General features: G+C 34.7%; 1 protein-coding gene and 1 long non-coding RNA gene across 3 annotated transcripts; one reads left to right on the forward strand and one right to left on the reverse strand.

The window, feature by feature from the left end:
• Positions 1 to 5,874: 5,874 nt before the first annotated feature.
• LOC127084750 (uncharacterized) lies at positions 5,875 to 9,177 on the forward strand. The gene is made up of 8 exons (XM_051025255.1): positions 5,875 to 6,123; positions 6,218 to 6,727; positions 6,872 to 7,021; positions 7,098 to 7,304; positions 7,378 to 7,536; positions 7,626 to 7,787; positions 7,870 to 8,243; positions 8,326 to 9,177. The coding sequence occupies exons 1-8, from the start codon at positions 5,979 to 5,981 to the stop codon at positions 8,935 to 8,937; spliced, it is 2,319 nt and encodes a 772-aa protein (XP_050881212.1). The 5' UTR covers positions 5,875 to 5,978; the 3' UTR covers positions 8,938 to 9,177.
• LOC127084751 (uncharacterized) lies at positions 8,741 to 10,562 on the reverse strand. Of its 2 annotated transcripts, XR_007788782.1 has the most exons (3): positions 9,679 to 10,562; positions 9,311 to 9,513; positions 8,741 to 8,880 (listed from the first exon to the last, which is right to left on the reverse strand). It is a non-coding gene; the product is annotated as an uncharacterized LOC127084751 (long non-coding RNA). The 2 variants fall into 2 exon arrangements; XR_007788781.1 differs by lacking the exon at positions 8,741 to 8,880 and having other exon boundaries at positions 9,153 to 9,513.
• Between the last annotated feature and the right edge of the window lie 8,898 nt (positions 10,563 to 19,460).

Here is a 19,460-nt window from a genome sequence, read left to right on the forward strand (position 1 = left end):
TTAACAAATAGTCAACAAAAAAAACATATAACAATATATGGTAAGTACCTGTATCTCCGACCATATTTTTTCCTTGCCAACCTTCAAGTCCGGACTTCTCCAATTATCACATGTAATCGGAATATGTTGGCGAACAAGGAAACCAATGTAACTTGCCAACATTGAACCGTTAGGCTCAATTAGTTGGTCTTCAGCACTCCAATGTACTTCAAATTTTACACCCTTGTCTCTTGCACGAATGATTGACTTCATAACAGTCAATCCTCGTTTGATTTCTTTTTCAACATTATTACGTGATTCATTCGCGGCATGGGTATCGTCTTGGTTAGCCATTTTATCTGTAATATAGAAATGATTCAATAAGACCCAAGTAAGACAATGATTCAATACGTGAACACATTTACTGCATGCACAAACTTACTGCATACACATTTACTCACACACACCTACTGCATGCAAAAGACCAATGCAAACTTATGGTGTTTGGAACATGAACAAACTTGCATCCATAATCATCAAACTTCCAAGCACAAGCTCAAACACACTTCAAATATATCAGTTTTCAATCAGAAATAAAAAACTCAGTTTGCCCTAAACAACATTAATCAACATAATGCACAAAATGAAAAACTAAGTTTAGAAAATGCCCTAATCAAACACATGAAGAAAGTGAACGGTAACGATGGAGAAGAGAAATACCTTAAAGGTGACGGTAACGATGGAGAAGAAAGTGAACAGTGACGGTGGAAGAGGTTAACGCAGTGAACGTGAACGGTGAGGGAGGGAGAACGAACGGCGACGATGACGGTGAGGGAGGGAGAACGAACGGAGGACGAGAGTAATCGCAGTAGAGAGTAATCGCAGTTGAGAGAAAACCCAGTTACGTAAACGAAATAGCTTATAGAGAGGGAAAATAAAGAGACATGCAGTATATGTTATAATTTTAATGTTTACTAAAGGGGACCTTAGAGGGCGCTTTTTTAAAAAAAGCACCCTCTAAAGGGGGCCTAAGAGGGCGCTTCTGAAAGCGCTCTCTAAGGCTTTCCAAAAGCGCCTTCTAAACTGGAAATGTACATGGACTTAGAGAGCGCTTTTTCAAAAGCGCCCTCTAAGGGTAACCTTAGAGGGCGCTTTCACAAAAGCGCCCTCTATTGTTGTCCTTCCATTTTTTTTTGGCTTCACTTTAGAGGGCGCTTAGTTACAAAAGCGCCCTCTAAAGGGGGCCTAAGAGGGCGCTTCTAAAAGCGCTCTCTAAGGCTTTCCAAAAGCGCCTTATAAACTGGAAATGTACATGGACATAGAGAGCGATTTTTTAGAAGCGCCCTCTAAGGTTACCCTTAGAGGGCGCTTTCAATAAAGCGTCCTCTATTGGTGTCCCTCCATTTCCTCATTATTTTTTCGCTTCACTTTAGAGTGCGCTTTGTTACAAAAGCGCCCTCTAAAGTGCGTTGTCTATTCCAATAGTATGCTCCTTATTTTTTCTCTTTACTTTAGAGTGCGCTTTTGTAATAAAGCGCCCTCTAAGGGGCGCTGTCTATTCCAGTTTTTGGCGTAGTGAAAGCTTCGCGGTGTGGCTCGAAATTCATTAACAAAGATAAGACATATATCTTTGATGGAGTTTGTAGTAGCTGATCAACAACATTATATTCATTCCTCTTGATGAGCCTCAGCATCTCATCACCATCCTCTTTCAAAATGCCAGACTGGCCAACCAAGATAGGAGTGTTATTATTCTTAATAGCAATAGGATCAACAACAGGAACAGAATTATTTTGAGAAGAAGTCCCCACAGGACCGGCAGGATTAACAACAGTTCTCTTCACAACATCTTCATGGGATTTCGGCGGAGCCGAGAAAACACGACCACTACGGGTCACACCACAAACATCTGAAATGCTTACTACATAAGTTGAGGGCAACGGCACCTCCTTTCCGTCCTCCAGCATAACTGCGTTATATCGGTAGGGAACAACTTTGTTTGATACATACGGGACAGGACCCGCTGGCTTTATCACAAGAGCTGGCGATACCTTCTTCTTGCTGCCACCATACTTGACAACAACAGACTCAGGAATTTTAAACACAAGAGTAATTACATCAACTTCATCCTCATTACAATTCTGAAGTATCTCAATCATCCCTTGATCCAGCATCTCTTGGATGTCCTTTCTCACTTGACGGCATCCTCTCTCGTTGATAGTGCACACCTGGCACCTACCATGGTCATGCTCGTAGTGGTTGTGTTCACACAACAGCTTGTGCATCTCGACCAAAGATTGCCTTATGTCATTTACATACAGGATTTTGTACTTGTCAGGGCAACCCAGGACCATATTAACAGCTGCCTTCCCATGCTCGGGCAATGGGTTCTTCTTCACGTCTGGACCTACGTCCTCAAAAAACAATATCCCACTTCTCACAAGGTCTTGCACCTTGGTCTTCAACGGATAGCAGTTCTCCACGTCATGTCCGGGAGCACCGGAATGATACACGCAGTGAAGCTCGGGCTTATACCACCACTGAGGGTTGGCTGGTACAACAAGAGGATCACGAGGAGTTGTCAGCTTCCTATCAATCAAGGAAGGATAAAGTTCAGCATATGTCATCGGAATCGGGTCAAAAGTTACCCTCTTCCTCTCGTAGTTGCTGGTGCTGGTGTTGTTATTGTTATGAGGCTGGTAGGCCTGCTGTTGTGGACGATGTTGTTGTTGTTGTTGTTGATGATGAACTTCTCTAAAAGCAGGTTCTATATGAGCCACCTGGTGTTGGTTGACGGCTGGACGCACATCCTTCCTCCTTATAGAGGGCCTTCTTTTGACATGAGAGGACACATCATGAGCCTCTCCCTCTTTCTTCCTAGCAAAGCCTCCATATTTCTTTGCTGAGGAACTGTCATCTCTAGATAAACGTCCTTCATGGACTCCTTCTTTCAATCTCATCCCCATATTCACCATTTCGGTGAAGTCTGGGGGAGCACTAGCAATCATTCTTTCATAATAGAAAGAGCTCAAAGTCTTCAAGAAAATCTTTGTCATCTCCTTCTCTTCCAGGGGTGGCACTATCTGAGCTGCCAGTTCTCGCCATCTCTGGGCGTACTCCTTGAAGGTCTCTTTATCCTTCTGCGACATTGCCCTCAATTGGTCCCTGTCTGGAGCCATATCCACATTATATTTATACTGCTTAACGAAGGCCTCGCCTAGATCATTAAAAGAGCGGATGCTTGCACTCTCTAGCCCCATATACCACCGGAGCGCAGCACCTGTCAGGCTATCCTGAAAGTAGTGGATCAGCAGTTGGTCGTTATCAGTCTGTGTTGACATCTTGCGAGCATACATCACAAGATGGCTGAGCGGGCATGTGTTTCCCTTATACTTCTCAAAGTCAGGCACTTTGAATTTAACAGGGATCTTCACGTTGGGCATTAAGCACAACTCAGCAGCACTTTTACCAAAGAGGACCTTACCCCTCAAAGTCTTCAGTTTCTTGCGCAGCTCAACGAATTGATCTTTCATTTCGTCCATCTTTTCATATACGTCTGGACCCTCAAATGGCTCGGAATGATAAATGGTGTCTTCAACACGGGGAAGAGTGTGCACAACGGGAGGTGGCACAAACAAGACCGGGTTAGATACCGGCAAGGAAGCGAGAGTAGGAGCAAAACCCTCTGGCATGAAATTGGATGGCATTCCCCAGGGGAACCCAGCTGGCATAGATGAAGCAAAGTGGGTTGTCGCAGCAGGCACAGTAGAAGTGGCTATCTCAGATATGACAGTCCTCGCGGGAGAAGTTGCAGGAGTTGGTGAAGCTTGGCTCTGGGCGGCCAGAACTGACTCCATCATGGCAGTCAGCCTAGCAATCTCTTCCTTCAAGTCCCTGTTCTCTTGTTCTAGATGCTCCATTATCTGAAAATGGGATATGTTGCCCACATCTGAAAATTTGCCTCCAAATAAAGGCGACCATAAGGTATAACTCAAAGGTGGTTCTAAGGGAGATGAAGGAAGGCGACCTAGTGTTAAGATAGGCTATCATGCCCGCCTAACCGAGGAAACTACAACCAACTAGGAAGGATCATATCACATATATCAGAAGCTACATCATAGATCCTACAAACTTAAAGAGCTAGATGGAAGACTCACTTCCAGAACTTGGAATTTGGTTAGCCTAAGATATTACTATAGTTAATTGTTTCTTTTTTGTTTTTAAAAAGGTGATTTGCCTGTCAATGTATGAATCTCTTTGAAAAACCTTTATTGTTATTTACAATAGATTATTCCGTTCTAGAGTCAACTTAAATGTTGGACTTCCACGGGAAGATTCTTGTCGTGCTAAAAAAATATAAATGTTATACTTCCACAAGAAGATCACTATCGCCTTAAAAAGGCAATGTTAATCATGGGCTTCCATAGGAAAATCCTTGTCGCTCTTATGTGGAAAAGAAAATGTTTTATTTTTCTAAAAAGATCCTTATCGCCCCTAGGGCAACATAAATGCAAAATTTCCATGGGAAATCTCTTACATAGATTGCTCAACTTTAAGTCTCTCCTAAGGGACTCGACTTAAAGTATCACCTAATGGGCTTGACTTAAATTCTTTTTTGAGGGACTCGACTCGAAGTCTTGTCTGAGGGACTCAACTCAAATTCTTTCCCGAGGAACTCATAGTCTTGCCTGAGGAACTCGGCTTGAAGTCTCGCTAAAGGGTATCGACTTCAAGTTTCGCTTGAAGGACTCAACTCGCAGTCTCTCCTGAGAGACTTAACTTAAAGTCTCACCTGAGGTACTTCACTTAGGGCATCATCTGAACAGTTCCAAGAAAGGAAAAATCAACTAACCACTTCATTTTTTCCAAACCCTCGTGCTTGAGAGACTATGTATTAGTACATTTTCAAAGAGTCCGCAAGGGGCGGCGTGGAAGGTGAATGACACCCACAACATCCTCCTAATTGTCCGTTTATTAGATATATCACCTATTTACTGGATGTGATGCCTATTTCTCAAATATAATATCCGCTCCTTAGGTAACTCTCCCAAAGCGTAAGAATGTGGAACATGACTTGTCCCATTCCGTAACGGCACGGAGAAAGGGTCAGAGTGAAATTAATCACGTTCTCCTGAATAATAAGGGATTAACTATCTCATTCTCATGTTCATATAAGTGATTGTTACTTATTCGGAGTTTGTGGTTCTGACCTATGGATCTCTATATTAACACCTCAACCTTAAGGTTGAAAAGATTCAATATCATTACGCAGATACTATATATACATAGTTTTAACCTCCTTGCGTGAGCTAATTATAAATCCCACAATAAAGTCTAAAGTTTTTGAGAGCTCTTAATCACTAAGAATGGTTACGTATTGTGCTTTTAATAAGTATAATTATTAATATATTTTTAATTTAAAAATTATGATAATAATATAGATTAATTAAAAGAATTTATAAAAACACTATAAAATCCTTCATTAAAATTTTCTCATATTCCAAAATTTCACAAAAATGAAAAAATTTAAAAATTACAGAAAAATTTCAAAATCAAAATATGAAAATACAAATCATAGAAAATTTGTAAATATTGTGATTAATTTAGCAATCATTAATACAACAGCTATATCTATTTTCTTCCCATATTAAAACCAATGTAAATGTTTGGGAAATACATCTCATATGCTAACGGTAGAAACATTTTCAAAAACATGTCATGTGTTAAGATAAAATTACTTGTATTTATTCATGATCTTTATTGAACTGTAACAATCATAATATAATATATACTTAACTTGTAGAATTGAGGAACAAACTTTCCTTTAGAATCTATTTTATCTTCTTCTTTTACTGTAGTAGTTTTGTGCTTCTGTATTCTAAAGCATCTATGGAATAATATCCTTTCTTTTTCTCTTATCCTTCAAATTCACTTGAAATATACACACAATCAAAGTTGAAAACATAGATTCTTCATTTAAAACAAGAACTACATGCTGCATGCATTGGAACATATATACCATAAGGGTTAACTTCTCTTCCTCATCTCACATTGTTGTTTCACTCTTCATTTCAGCCTTGAAGATCACCATGAACATTATTGAAGTGGGAGAGTATATTTACGACACCGCATACACCTCGGAAGGTATAGAATTTTTTACATTGTCGCCAATTTTATTTTCTAGTAGTAAATTTAATTGCAACCAATTATTAACTATATATGAAATGTCTGTATCAAGAGGACAAGCTACGGGGGTGTACAATTGAAGGAAAATGGGAAGAAGTTGAGAAACTATACAAATCAGATCCAAAATTCAGCAAAATAAATATCAGCAAAAGTAGAGGAACAGCACTACATGTGGCAGTAAATGAGGACAATGGAAAAGTTGTTAGAAATCTTGTTGATTCGATCATAAGTCAGAAAAATGAGAAGGCCCTTGAATATAAGAACCAAAAGGGTGACACTCCATTGCACCTTGCAGCATCAAAAGGATTCAAAGATATATGTGAATGTATAATTGGAAAAAATGGTGAAAGGAAGTATTTGATTGATATCGATAACAACGATGGAGAGAGTCCTTTGTTTCTTGCTGCATTGTCTTGGCAAAAACAAACGTTTGTTTATCTCTTCAACTTTAAACCAAGTGAGAGTGATTGTAATGTTGATGGTAATTATTCTTATTCTAAAGATCTTATTAGAAGCAATGGAGATAGTATTCTTCACTGTGCCATCAAGAGAGAATTTTTCGGTAATGAATTGTTTTACTTAATTTGCATGTTTGCTTCTTCTTATCAGATTCCAAATGCATTCATGAGAATCTAAATCTGCATGTGAATCTGGAGCGTTAGAAAAACTGTATCTAGAATACTAATATTTGTGTATAATGCAACAGATTTGGCGCTTATAATAATAGATAAATATCCCAATCTTATTGTCATTCCGAACAGACACGGATTTAGTCCTCTCAAACTTCTTGCTACTAGGCCCTCAGCATTCAAAAGTGGATGCAACATGATATGGTGGAAGAGGATTATGTACCATTGTAAGTGTTCAATATTTCAATATTAAGTACATTAATGTCCATTATGCATAGTTTTAATACAATTATGCATTACAAGGTATACCTGTGGGAATCCTAAATGTGGAAGATACTGTCAAATATTATGCCATGAAACAGTATGAGTCAAGCAGCTCCCACAACAAATGTCCAACGAACTATGACACATGTTATCTCTTTTTTCAAAAATGTAAAGAATATGCTAATCCACTTATACGCTTTGTTAAGCGACTGCTGATGAAAGAAACTACTTCTACTGCTACATATGGTATGTGTGAATTACATCATACAATAGTATATAAAACATGTAACCTGAAAATGAAACGGTTATTGAATTGCAGGATCTAAAAATATGGGAGAGAAACACAAAGTGTTTCAAAATTTTCAACATCGCAATATATCAATGCAATCTAAAAGCAAATTTCTTCCAGAAAACTATGCTACATGTCTTTGGTTTATGAAGTTTGCATGTATCTACATCCTTGGCCTTTCAGGAGTAGGTAATTAAATGTCTCATCTTAGTTGATCATATGAATATTCAATGTTGTTTTATTGTTCTATGGATTATGTGTTCTAAATTTATTAAAAGGGATTGAAGAAATCACAAAGATGAAACAAAAACACAAATGGAGTGGTCAACTATTGAACAGATTTATGGAGAACGCTTATGAATCGTATTTGGGAACCGGCACCAAACCAATACAATATGTCATTGGAACAGATTTCCTTTCTGCTTACAAGCCAAATCAGGGTATCCAATTCCAAACTGTTTAATTAACTGGTCTCTATGTAGTTTATTGATAATACTCATGATAACATAATGAAACTTGCAGGAAATAATAACAGTGAGGAGCCAACGATTTCTAAGACACTGGAAAGTGAGACAGCAATTTTGACAGCAGCAAGAAATGGCATAGTTGAAATAGTGAATGAGCTTATAACAAAAATACCAAGTTCAATATACGATGTTAACTTGGAAAATAAAAATGTATTACTTGTAGCAGTTGAGAGCAGAAGAACCAATGTAGTTAAGGCATTAAGAAAACAGTTTGAAGAGGGTAATAAAAAGGCAATATTTGATAACTTAATCCAAGGTGTGGACATGGAAGAGAACACTGTGTTACATTTAGCTGCTACAAGAAGTGATCGAGATTGGAACATTTCTGGAGCTGCCTTGCAACTGATGTGGCACATCAAATGGTTTCAGGTATATATCTTTTTTATATACCATAAGCTCAACTCCAACCTTTTGAAATGACTCATTTGAGCTTATTTACCGACATAAACAGTACACTAAAGAACTAGTGCCGGAGCATTTCACAGTTAGAACAAACAAAAAGGACAAAACAGCAGGAGAATTATTCAAGAAATCACATGCAACACTGGTACAAGATGGTAGTGCATGGCTGAAAGACACTTCTAATTCTTGCTCTGTAGTAGCAGCACTCCTTGCCGGCGTTTCGTTTGCTACGTCAAGCACTGTGCCGGGCGGTAACAAAAGTGACACAGGCGAACCAACACTGGAAGGAAGGCCTGCATTTGAGGCATTTGCTATGTCTTCAGTAATTGGTCTTTGTTTCTCTGTCACTGCACTCATAATGTTCCTCTCTATACTTACTTCTCGAAAAGAAGCCAAAGATTTCAGAATTGATTTGCCAAGGAAGCTTCTTTTGGGATTGAGCTCTCTTTTCTTGTCCATTGTTGCATTGTTCGTTACTTTCTGTTCTGGCCATTTCTTTTTGATTGACCACAAGTTCAAGCACATTGTGTTTCTGATTTATGCAGTCACTTGCCTTCCTGTGAGTTTGTATGCAGTAGCACAACTTCCGCTTTACATTGATCTTCTGAAAGGTATTGTAACCAAAGTGCCAAAGACAAGTGATAAGGGAGAGGGCTTTTAAAGGTGCAAAATGTACTGAAAATGCATTTTTGGCTTGTTGAAATAACGAAGACAGTGGCTTGAGTACTACATACTACCTATATTTGGAGCAGTATATATATAATTATTTATTTATATGTCAAATGTTGGATTGTTGTTATTATAGTGAAATTCTTTTATTATGTACTCTGTCATATTTAAGCAACTGAGATTTCATAGTTCTGTTCTGAAGGTTAGTTGATTGAAGATAGAAAACTACTTTTTATTCCTACGCGGTCGTTCTTTATAAAAGTAACAACTCAACCTGTCGACTACATGAGTTCAAATGAGGGAAAATATATAAAACAGTTGCTAATTTAACACATGGATTTTTAAGTGCCCAACAAATAACTCACATTGGAAATCTCTTTGCAAATTACATGGTTCTGTCAGGGCCAAGGTTGGGGCCATCAGAGTATCTCCACTCGTCACACGCTGAGCATCTTTCGAACTTTTCCCTGTTTTCCATCATACAGAATTTACAAGACCAAGTGTTGTGCTTGGTAGTAACAACTTTTGGCTGTTCCGTGCCGCACAAGTCACATATAGGGGCTAGTGACTGCATCAATCAGGAACAGTTCACATGCATTAAAAAAGGAAGTATGTTACAAGACCATAGGTAGTGCTAACTATATTCTTTCGTTTAAATAAAATCCACATCAATATTTCAAGAATGTAAAGAAAATAACTATGATGAATGAAAGCAATATCATTGAATGTTTACTTTGTTTAACAGAGTGCACGACAAACACTGCCAGGTTGCAGTTTCTTCATAATGAAGTTTTCTATTATCACCAGATAGTGGCCCAGATGTACTTGGTGTATCCATTGTCAAATCAACAAATTTAGGGTTACTAGGTGAATAAAGTGATAAACTTGAATCCTTGTCCCGACTTCTTTTTCGAGATGTCGGATCCAAAGCAAGAATAGGATTTTCAGAGGGTTTTGAGCTTCCCAGGATTATCTTCTTTTTTACATGGTTTTCAGCTGCATGATATGAAGATTGAGAACGACACCATTAGTCATCCTGTAATCTCCTTTCTGCGGCCATCGCAGCAGCTTGTCTTGGAGTAAGTGTCGTCATTATAAGCCAATCACCACCAATACGATATCCCAACCACGGTCTCTTTTCTGCAGCAGAAAGTGCAGTTTTACGCAGAGATGAGAGTGGAGGTTGAGTAGAATAACCACCCAAGCGCCGTCCTGGGAGATCAAAGCGAGTTATCCGATTAGCCATCAACTCAGCACATTCCTTTCTAAGTTCATCCAGAGGATCTAGAACTCTGTATTATGAGGAGCATGTTCATTATGATAAAGCTTATGAAGCATCGTATCTAAAACTTCATCATATGGGTCAGGAATGTCTTTGAGGGCATGTAAGACGGGTTATCGCACAAGACCTAAAATTTGTCACGGTTAAACTGTAGGACCATTGTCATTGTTAAAACATAGTTAAATAGGATCTCTAATTATTTTGTCATGATTCATTGTTGAACCTACATATAGTCTCCAAAAACTTGAGATGGTTCTGATATAGGTAAAAGTTTGAACCCCATTCTGAACTAATGAGTTTACACTGTCTACGACCTCCATAATTCCTCCCAAGATAATATCAAATGATGAAATAAAAAATATTAAAAATCAGAAATAAAAACTAGAATTTATTTGGGAAATAATGCAATTAGTCCCATAATTTTTGGATTAAAAATGAAGAAGATATTGATTTTTGAAAATAATGGAAATAAAAGAAATAAAATCAGAAATTAAGAAACTAGAAAAAACGTGAGCCGTCTGGTGATGATTCATTAATTGACGTGGATCATCACACAGCCAGGAAGCGCGTGTTCACCATACACGCGGGTCAAACGCATCACACCGTGCCAAATGAAAAGTCATAACAATGAAGGGACGAGATCAAATCTGGAGAATGGATCCAACGACCAGGATTTGAACTGGACTTGATGAAGCCACCGGAGCCACCATCTTCTCCGGTGAGCTTCCCAGATTCCGGCCAAGTTGCAGAACTTCAAAACTTAACCAAATTAAGCGATCTATACATCAATAGAAAACTAAGATGATGTAGATCATTCCTATACCATCCATTTTCATTCTAGATCTCTATGATTTGAGAAATCAGAAGTTGAAAATTCTGGTGTTCATCATGAACTCAATGAATTTCGAAAATTAAAAGCATAAACATGATGCCTCCATTGATAGGACTTCAGCCAACACAAAACCACAACCAATAGGTCAATGAATTAAGAGAATCGAAGCAAATACCAGTTGGAGTTCAAGTTTGAGTTCTGGTGATTTGAGCTTGAAACCTTGCTTGCTTTATCAAAACAGAAGTTCAATGGAGTGTATGGTGAAGGTCTAGAAGCATTAGATCTATGAATACAACCAGATGTAGTTGAATTCAAGATCTGAATTTTTTTAAAGAAAATGCAATTGCTTCTTTAGTAATGGTTGGGGAATGATTTCAGCAGCATTTCAGGTCAAAAATTAGATGTGAAATGGAGGGAATGAAGCTTCTATTTATAGGGGATTTGGCAAGGGAAGTGTGAAGCAATCCGTGTGCATGAATTTGGATATCACTTGCATGGGCTTGCATGATCATGCACAAGGCCCAAAAGCAATGTCAAATGAACTCTGAGCAATGACCAAAGGGAATTGGACGTGTAATTTGCCTTGCAATAGCTTGTATTTCAAGATTCAATGTGAATTTCACAATTGGTCACAAATGTTCAGCTATTCGAAAGTCATTCATGAAAAATCCAAATATAAGCATATGAGTAATGGTTGGAAAGGTATTTGTATAAGAAACAAATGTTATGTTGGACAAAAACTCATTTGAAGTGTGAAAAATTATGAAATTTGAGTTTAAAGTGTGATGTGCAAAATATGTCAAGGCAAGGTTTCTAAAATTGGCCAACTTTCAAGCCCTTCTGTGTTGATGATGCAAGCTTCAAATGGAAACACGTCCAACATCAAAGTTGTAGATCTTTTCAAGACACTCAAAATGGACTTAAATTTTGCATCATTTGGAGTTTTTATGAAGAAGTTATGGGCACTTGAAGTTGGACTTTTTTGACTTTTAATGCCTTTGGTAAAAAAGGACCTATAATGTCTTGCATTATCACATGTATTTCCTTTGAGATTTTGAAATTTTGTTCAACATAACATTTGAATTAGACATCATAAGCTTTCCAATTAATTTGATCCCACATCAAAATCATAAAAAATGAATGAGTTATGTCCTTGGGAAGTTGACCTAAAATTAGGGTTTCAATCAAAATGACCTATAATGTATTGGAATGGCAGATGGTTTTCCAAGCTTCAAATAAAATTTTAATGAACATGAAAGTTGTTCATATTGTCCTTAAGAACATTGTTGATTTTGGAACCATCTCCATTTGACCAACACATAGAAAGTTATGTTTCAGTGTATTTCAAAATAGTTAGATGATTTGACTGATCAACTTTCCAAGTCCATGACTCATATCTTGATGAATTGATGATTGAGGACACTCAAATAAGTTCAAATATGCATGAAATGATGAGTTAAAGTACTTCCCTTGATTTTTTTTTGACCATGGGCTGAGGTTGCTTCATGAGCAAGGCATTGTGATGCACAGATGAATTAGGGCTTCTCTGGGGAACAAACCTCAAATCCTTTGACTTGCCTTGATCAAACATGATGAATTGAAACACTAGAGGGGGCATATTTGATGGATGAGAGCTTTGGGAACCATTACCATGCTTGCTTCCACCTCCTCTTGACCAATGACCTCCTTGAAGCTTTTGATCTTGTGATTGCTCAAGCTACAACCAAAAGATGTTAGTGACATATTTTTGTGCTTTTGGTTAGTGAATAAAAATGAGAAAAATAATGATATACAATTCAAACATGCTTGGTGATCTCAAACCACTCACAAGGAGTCCCACCCACAGGCAAGGGAAACCAAGATGCTCAATGATCCTTGAGGTTATGCAATTGCAATGTTATGATGCCATGAGGGATCTTAGGGACAAAATTGGGGTCTTACACATTGGTCCAATAAATAAGAATCCATTATGTCCAATCTTTCTCATATATGACTTATAGCATTGGACATTACCACTTACCTTGAGAATTTATCCTTCAAGCCTTTATAATTCGACGTATATGGGGAGAGGATGACCCACCCATGCATGGAATTCATCAAAATCTAACCTCACTTATCCGCCCCTATAGACTCATAATCGTAAAAAAGAAAATAAAATGTCAATGGTATGCGTTTAGGCGTAATATCAAGGCCCCAACAGATTACCTCAAATGCCTGGGGAAATTCGTAACTATTAGGATGAAGTTATGAAATGGCAACATTCATGGTTCTCAAAAGTTCAGATTGGAAGATGGTGAAAGGGATACCTACGCTAAAATCCTCAGTAATCCAGGGTAGAAGTAGAAATATTTGTCGGGCACTTCGGGCGGCTGCCGTATACAAAACTTCTCACCTAGGACACGAGGTTTCAAAATAAAATGGGCCTCACCACCGGTGTTAGAAAATTCTACCTGGTCTCGAAATTTTTCTACCCAAGGCTCGGCGAGGCAAATCGAGTTGTAACTTAAAACCTCATCACTAAAAGAGTTAGAGAAGCTTCATAATGATCTTGACCAAACCTGAGAAAGAAGACATTGAGCTAGTGTCACTATTCATATATGTGTTATCAAATAAGACTTCATACATTTCTTTCTCCATAAATCCCTAATCTATTTTTCCTCTACCGCGTATAGGCGCTTCCATGCATTATTTCCACAATACATGCATATAAGTTACATTTTTAGGAGAAATTACCCTCATACTCTCGTCACCTTTACGAATAAGAACCATTGAAATTGATTAGGAAAAGAATAAAAGGAATGAAAAGCGATCACTGTACATGGATTGAGAAGAAAGACAGGAAATCCTTTAAGACAAAGGGTTTTGACTCTCATAAGTGTAGAAAGAGGAAGAGGTTCAGATAAATTTTTGAAAAAGTTTATGGGTTGTGCAAAGAGAGAAACTGTATTTAAGTAAGTTTTTAGGAACATGAAAGGCCTCTTAGGTGTAAGGATAAAAATCCCAATAGTAGGGAGTAATGATGACATCAGGGGTGTAACACCCTAAACCCCTCACATAATTTATCACGTAAGTTAAATATAAAATAAAACCATGTAGGATGTCACACCTTCATAACACGCATGACCTGCTCCGTAACACGGGTTTCAACAGTAAATTTCAATACATACATTTGTAATAAGGATGTTTACACAACATCCCACTTATCTGAATCATACCTGGGATGTTTACACGACATCCATCTCATCTGATCGGTATTATATATTCACATGATAAGACATTCATAACCTGTCACTGCATGCTCACTTCCATTTTAAAGTATCATTGTAGCGGAATTATTATCACAATTATGGAAGATAAAGCAAGTAATAACATTTAGTCTCAACTTCAATTGTAATAACACAATAAGAGAGTTGTAATCAATCAACTCAACATCTTAAGAATTCTCAACAAAAAAATTAGTCTTATGACTTCAACATAATCAAATATAAGGAATAAAATAAGCGTTTAACCCAACCCGATATTACATGATCAGAGCAAGGTACCACTAATAAAGGCGAAAAATAAAAAAGTAATCCAAGAGCTACCTTCCACTTACTTCAGCAATACTACTCTTGAGTATCTGCATGATATCCATGTAAAGGCAACATTCAAACAAAAAGGGTGAGAATTCATTTCAATAGTAACGATATAGAATGAAGAATAGAGTACAACATCTACACAATCATGCATAACAATATATCACATTCTTACATCCAAATCATAATCAACATCATACACGACAACATCTAAATTATCATCAACATCATACAAAACCACATTTCAATTATCATTAACATCATATGCAACAACATCTCATCCGACAACACATCAATAACAACCAATACAATTTCCAACACTTATGCAATATACTCAACACCGACTCAACATGCATGTGGTACCAAATATGAACACTCATGTTCATCTCACTCCATGATCCCCTCCATAGGATCGATTCCCTCTTGGAACCGGAGCATGCCAAAATCTCTACTATCATCATAGGTAACGCTTCATTAATTCCCCATAATAGGAATTAGCTACTCGCACTCGATCCATCACAATGGGATCGAGGCTCATCAAAACTCGTTACCATCAACATAGGTAACGCTTCACTAATCCCTCATAATAAGAATTAGCTATTCGCACCTGATCCATCACCATAGAATCGAGGCTCACCAAAATTGGACCGAAGCCCGTACACCAAGATGCATGACTCTCAAATAACATGCGTTAACACAACAAGGTTCACCTAAAGGATCCCCACACATATCTCATTATTTATGAATCACATCATTCATCATGTAATAATCAATTCATGTTACTACGTGAATAATATCAACAAACAAAATTAACTCGTCAACATCTTAACATCATCGACATAACAACATAATTATCACACCACAATATTACAACAATGCAGTGATTCATCAACCAAACGTATAAACCAATACATTTATTAATATAGTAGGTATCTTAATATTATTAAAACATATCAACAATCACTACCATGTTATAGGTATGAACATTAGATTTCTAACGCTTCAAATGACATCAAAATCGGACTTACGAAATAAAGGTTATGACCAAAATCGTCAGGATGTGTCAACAGTTCATTAATCGAACGTATGAACAAAAACTTCACCAACACAATAAACATATGAATAATACTAAATCAATTCACTTATATCCATCACATTATATCTCTGAGAGTGAACTTTCTAATGCTTCAAACCCCAATCCAAAATGATTCACGAGTTGAAAGTTATGATCAAAACCGTGCACGAAGGCGTTACTAAAAAGTTGTTGTTTTCTAAAATTTTCAACACAATTTTTATCTTCTTCAACCCTAAAACATCCATGAATAATCACCAAAATTATTTTATCCCTGAAACAAAGTTATAGCCCTCTACTTCAAATATTCAACGCTTCAAAAGGAACTCGATTTGGACTTACGAATCAAAAGTTATGCCCAAAATGATTTCGACCGAAAAACACAAAAAAAAGGCTCCCGCGCTGAGCGTGATCGTGACGGACAGAATGCATAATTTTCTGCATTTTTCATCGTTGGAGGCCTTTTGGACCTCCGATTTTGATTCTGCAAAAATTCAAACGCTCAGAAAATTATAATCCATGCAATACTCTAATTATCTAAAGTTAATTTACAATTTTAACACAATTAAATCATTTAATCACAGTTTTAAGATTATGCCTAAAACTTTTGAAATTGCAACAATGGTGAATATATGTTCAATCATAAAAAAACAGAAAAATATACGCACATAAAGGACACGAAATTCATCATATAATTATCATATAACAACCATCGTAGCATCCAAATTCAAAATTATGAATCAAAACACCCAATCCTAAGGAGGTTAAGGGTTCCTCCATTCCACCCTTCTACCATACTCTTTACTATTTGAACAAGTTATCACCCTCACCTGAATTCCTTGCAAAAATTCTAAATTGAAACATTCACTCTCTTTCCTTGATCATATTTTTTATTGCCTCTTTGCTCCTTTTTTTTCTCAAATGTCACATACTGTGAAGATCTCACTAAACCTAGGTTCCTCTTAACTTTTTGTTTTTAGGATAAACTTTTCTAAATCACCAATTTGGCTCAAACTTAATTATCTCATATTCCTCCCTCCCATTAACTTTCTCAATTTCTTATATTTGACCCAATTATTCTATCTTCACTAACTAATATAATAAAAATAAATAAAACATTATTTTTAATTATCAAAACAATTCTAAATTATTCTACTTACTTCAATCATTTCTCTATATCCTTAACTCAAGGATACATACTATGTCAACACCCAACCATAAAATAAATCATCAAAATCCATAATTGAAATAATAAAAATATAATAACATATATAATAAAAAAAATGAGGTGTTACAAGGGGCATTACAAACCCGAATAAAAATAATCATGATACATTAAGACATTCCTTGAGACGCAAAAGTCAAGTAGTCCAAAATCGGACACATATCTTCTTAGAACTGGGTGATTTAGATTTTAAGCATGTCACCCCTAAGATCCCATGGGCGGAGAACTGAACCAGATATTATAATAGGGCAAAATCACCTCATTTCATTAAAGTCACCTTACTACTAATAATAATAATAATAATAATAATAATAATAATAATAATAATAATAATAATAATAATATCTTATGAATTGACAGAAATAAGAGTCTTAGAGAGAAGAAGGTTGCAAATTAAGATGGTTGAAGATATACAATTTTAATGTGGTAATCAAAGTTGATTTTTTATATTCAATTTAATAAAATACCATATTCTTTGTAATTGAATATTTCATCTTCAGATTTAACGAATAAAATTGAAAAATAATATTTAAAAAAAAGAATTAAACATTTAATGAAAACAAAAAATATTACAATATTAAATTTAAGTTACTATTATTTTGTGTCCTACTCAATAATATTAAATTTTAAATCATAATAATAATAATAAATTTTATTACACTTTATTAGAAACAAAATCATAATCAATAATATTGAATTTTAAATTTAAGTTACTATTATTTTGTACCATTATTCCAAAGAGTTATTATTAAAATATTAAGAAGTTTTATTATACATATGAAAAATTATCTATTTCTTTTAATATCATTTATTATTTATAATTTAAATACATTCATTTATTTTTATTTATAAAATAATAGTTTTTACTCCATTAACCTCTAAAGTTGATCAATATTATTTCGTTAGAATTATTGATGTTTTATTTATTTATGCTACTTTTATATTTATAAACATTAGTTATAGTTACCATTGATCAAAATATAGAAAAACGTTTTAACATTGAAATTTGAAATTATGATTTCAAATATTTAACATATACTATCAGAAAAAAATATTTAAGTTATATTATCGAAAAAAATAGTTTAACTTATATCTTCATACTATTTTATCAAAAAACAGTTTAAATTATATCTTAATAATATTTTTTAATAAATTTAAAATTTTGTTTAATTCACAAATAAGTTATTTTAAAAATATATGTTATTAGTCTTATTATGTGTCAAATGTTTCTTATGGGTCAAGTTAAACTTATATACATTTTTATAAAGGATATTATTTCTATATAGGGCAAATAATTCATTTGAACCAAGTATTTTTAATTGACTGTGTTATTTGTGAAGAAAAAAATGTAGCTTTCATCTACATAATTTTATAAATGATGCCTATACAAAAATAAAATTTGTTTATAGGAAAAGTCTATTGTTAATATTTTTATGAATGATACTTACAAAATAATATATTTGTATATGGAAAAAAATAATATATCGATCAAAAATAAGAAAAATATGTATTGTTTATTGATATTCATATAATTAAAAAAATAATTTAATAAATGCGTGACATTGATGTAAATACGAAAACACATATAATAATACTAATCAAATTAAGATAAAAAAATGTATCATTTATTAAAATTTATATAATAATTAAGTAATGATTGAATAAATGTCTCATGTAAATACAGGAAAACAAATATATTACTAATCCAAATATAAAAAAATATGTAACTTATTAAAATTTATACCATTAAAATCGTGATTTAATAAATATGTGTTCTTGATATAAATATAGGAAAAATATATATCCTTGATCCATCTATTTTTATAATTGGTGTTGTTTTTATATATGGAATTTTTTTAATTATTAATATCTAAACAAAAATATTATTTAGGCACGAAAAAAATTTAATCTAAATATTTTTATATAAAAAAACTTATTTTTATGATTCATGAATATATGTCATTTATAAATAATAAGATGTATTCTACAATTTATTTTTTGAATTAAATCTGTCTACAATTTTTTTAATGAATCATTCTATAATTTATTTCAATTTTTTTAAATAAAATTTATTTCAATTTATTTTTTATTTTTATTTTTAAATTTATTACTTTTTTTATGTCCTTCAATTTTTCTTTTCTTTTTTTACTTTCAATTTAAAATGAATATATTATTAAAAGAAACTGAATGATGCACTGTCGATCAATGACGACCATGCATATCCGTAAATCAAATTGAAAATTTTAAAGAATTTAATTGATATATATTGATAGTGTAAAGATTTTTTACACTGTCAGTTAATCACAATCATTGATTATATTTAATTGATATATACTGATAGTGAAATTTTTTAATGATAGTATATAATAATTAATCTCAATTTTAAAATACTTATATAATATAATAATATAATAAAATGATATATTTTTGTGGGAGGATAGTGTAAAACCTTTTTAGAATGTGAGAGCAAGAGGATTAAACCCATATATTAAATAATCAAATGCGTGTCCTAAAACAAAATACGGACTG

The sequence above is a fragment of the Lathyrus oleraceus genome, chromosome 5 (genome assembly GCF_024323335.1).
Source record: "Lathyrus oleraceus cultivar Zhongwan6 chromosome 5, CAAS_Psat_ZW6_1.0, whole genome shotgun sequence".
Lineage (NCBI taxonomy): Eukaryota > Viridiplantae > Streptophyta > Magnoliopsida > Fabales > Fabaceae > Lathyrus > Lathyrus oleraceus.

Bases quoted from the DNA above. Each gene is read 5' to 3' on its own strand.
- LOC127084750 (XM_051025255.1), top strand. From the start codon at position 5,979: ATGCATTGGAACATATATACCATAAGGGTTAACTTCTCTTCCTCATCT. The intron at 7,022-7,097 runs GTAAGTGTTCAA...ATGCATTACAAG, and splicing joins GAAGAGGATTATGTACCATT to GTATACCTGTGGGAATCCTA. The intron at 7,305-7,377 runs GTATGTGTGAAT...ATTGAATTGCAG, and splicing joins TACTTCTACTGCTACATATG to GATCTAAAAATATGGGAGAG.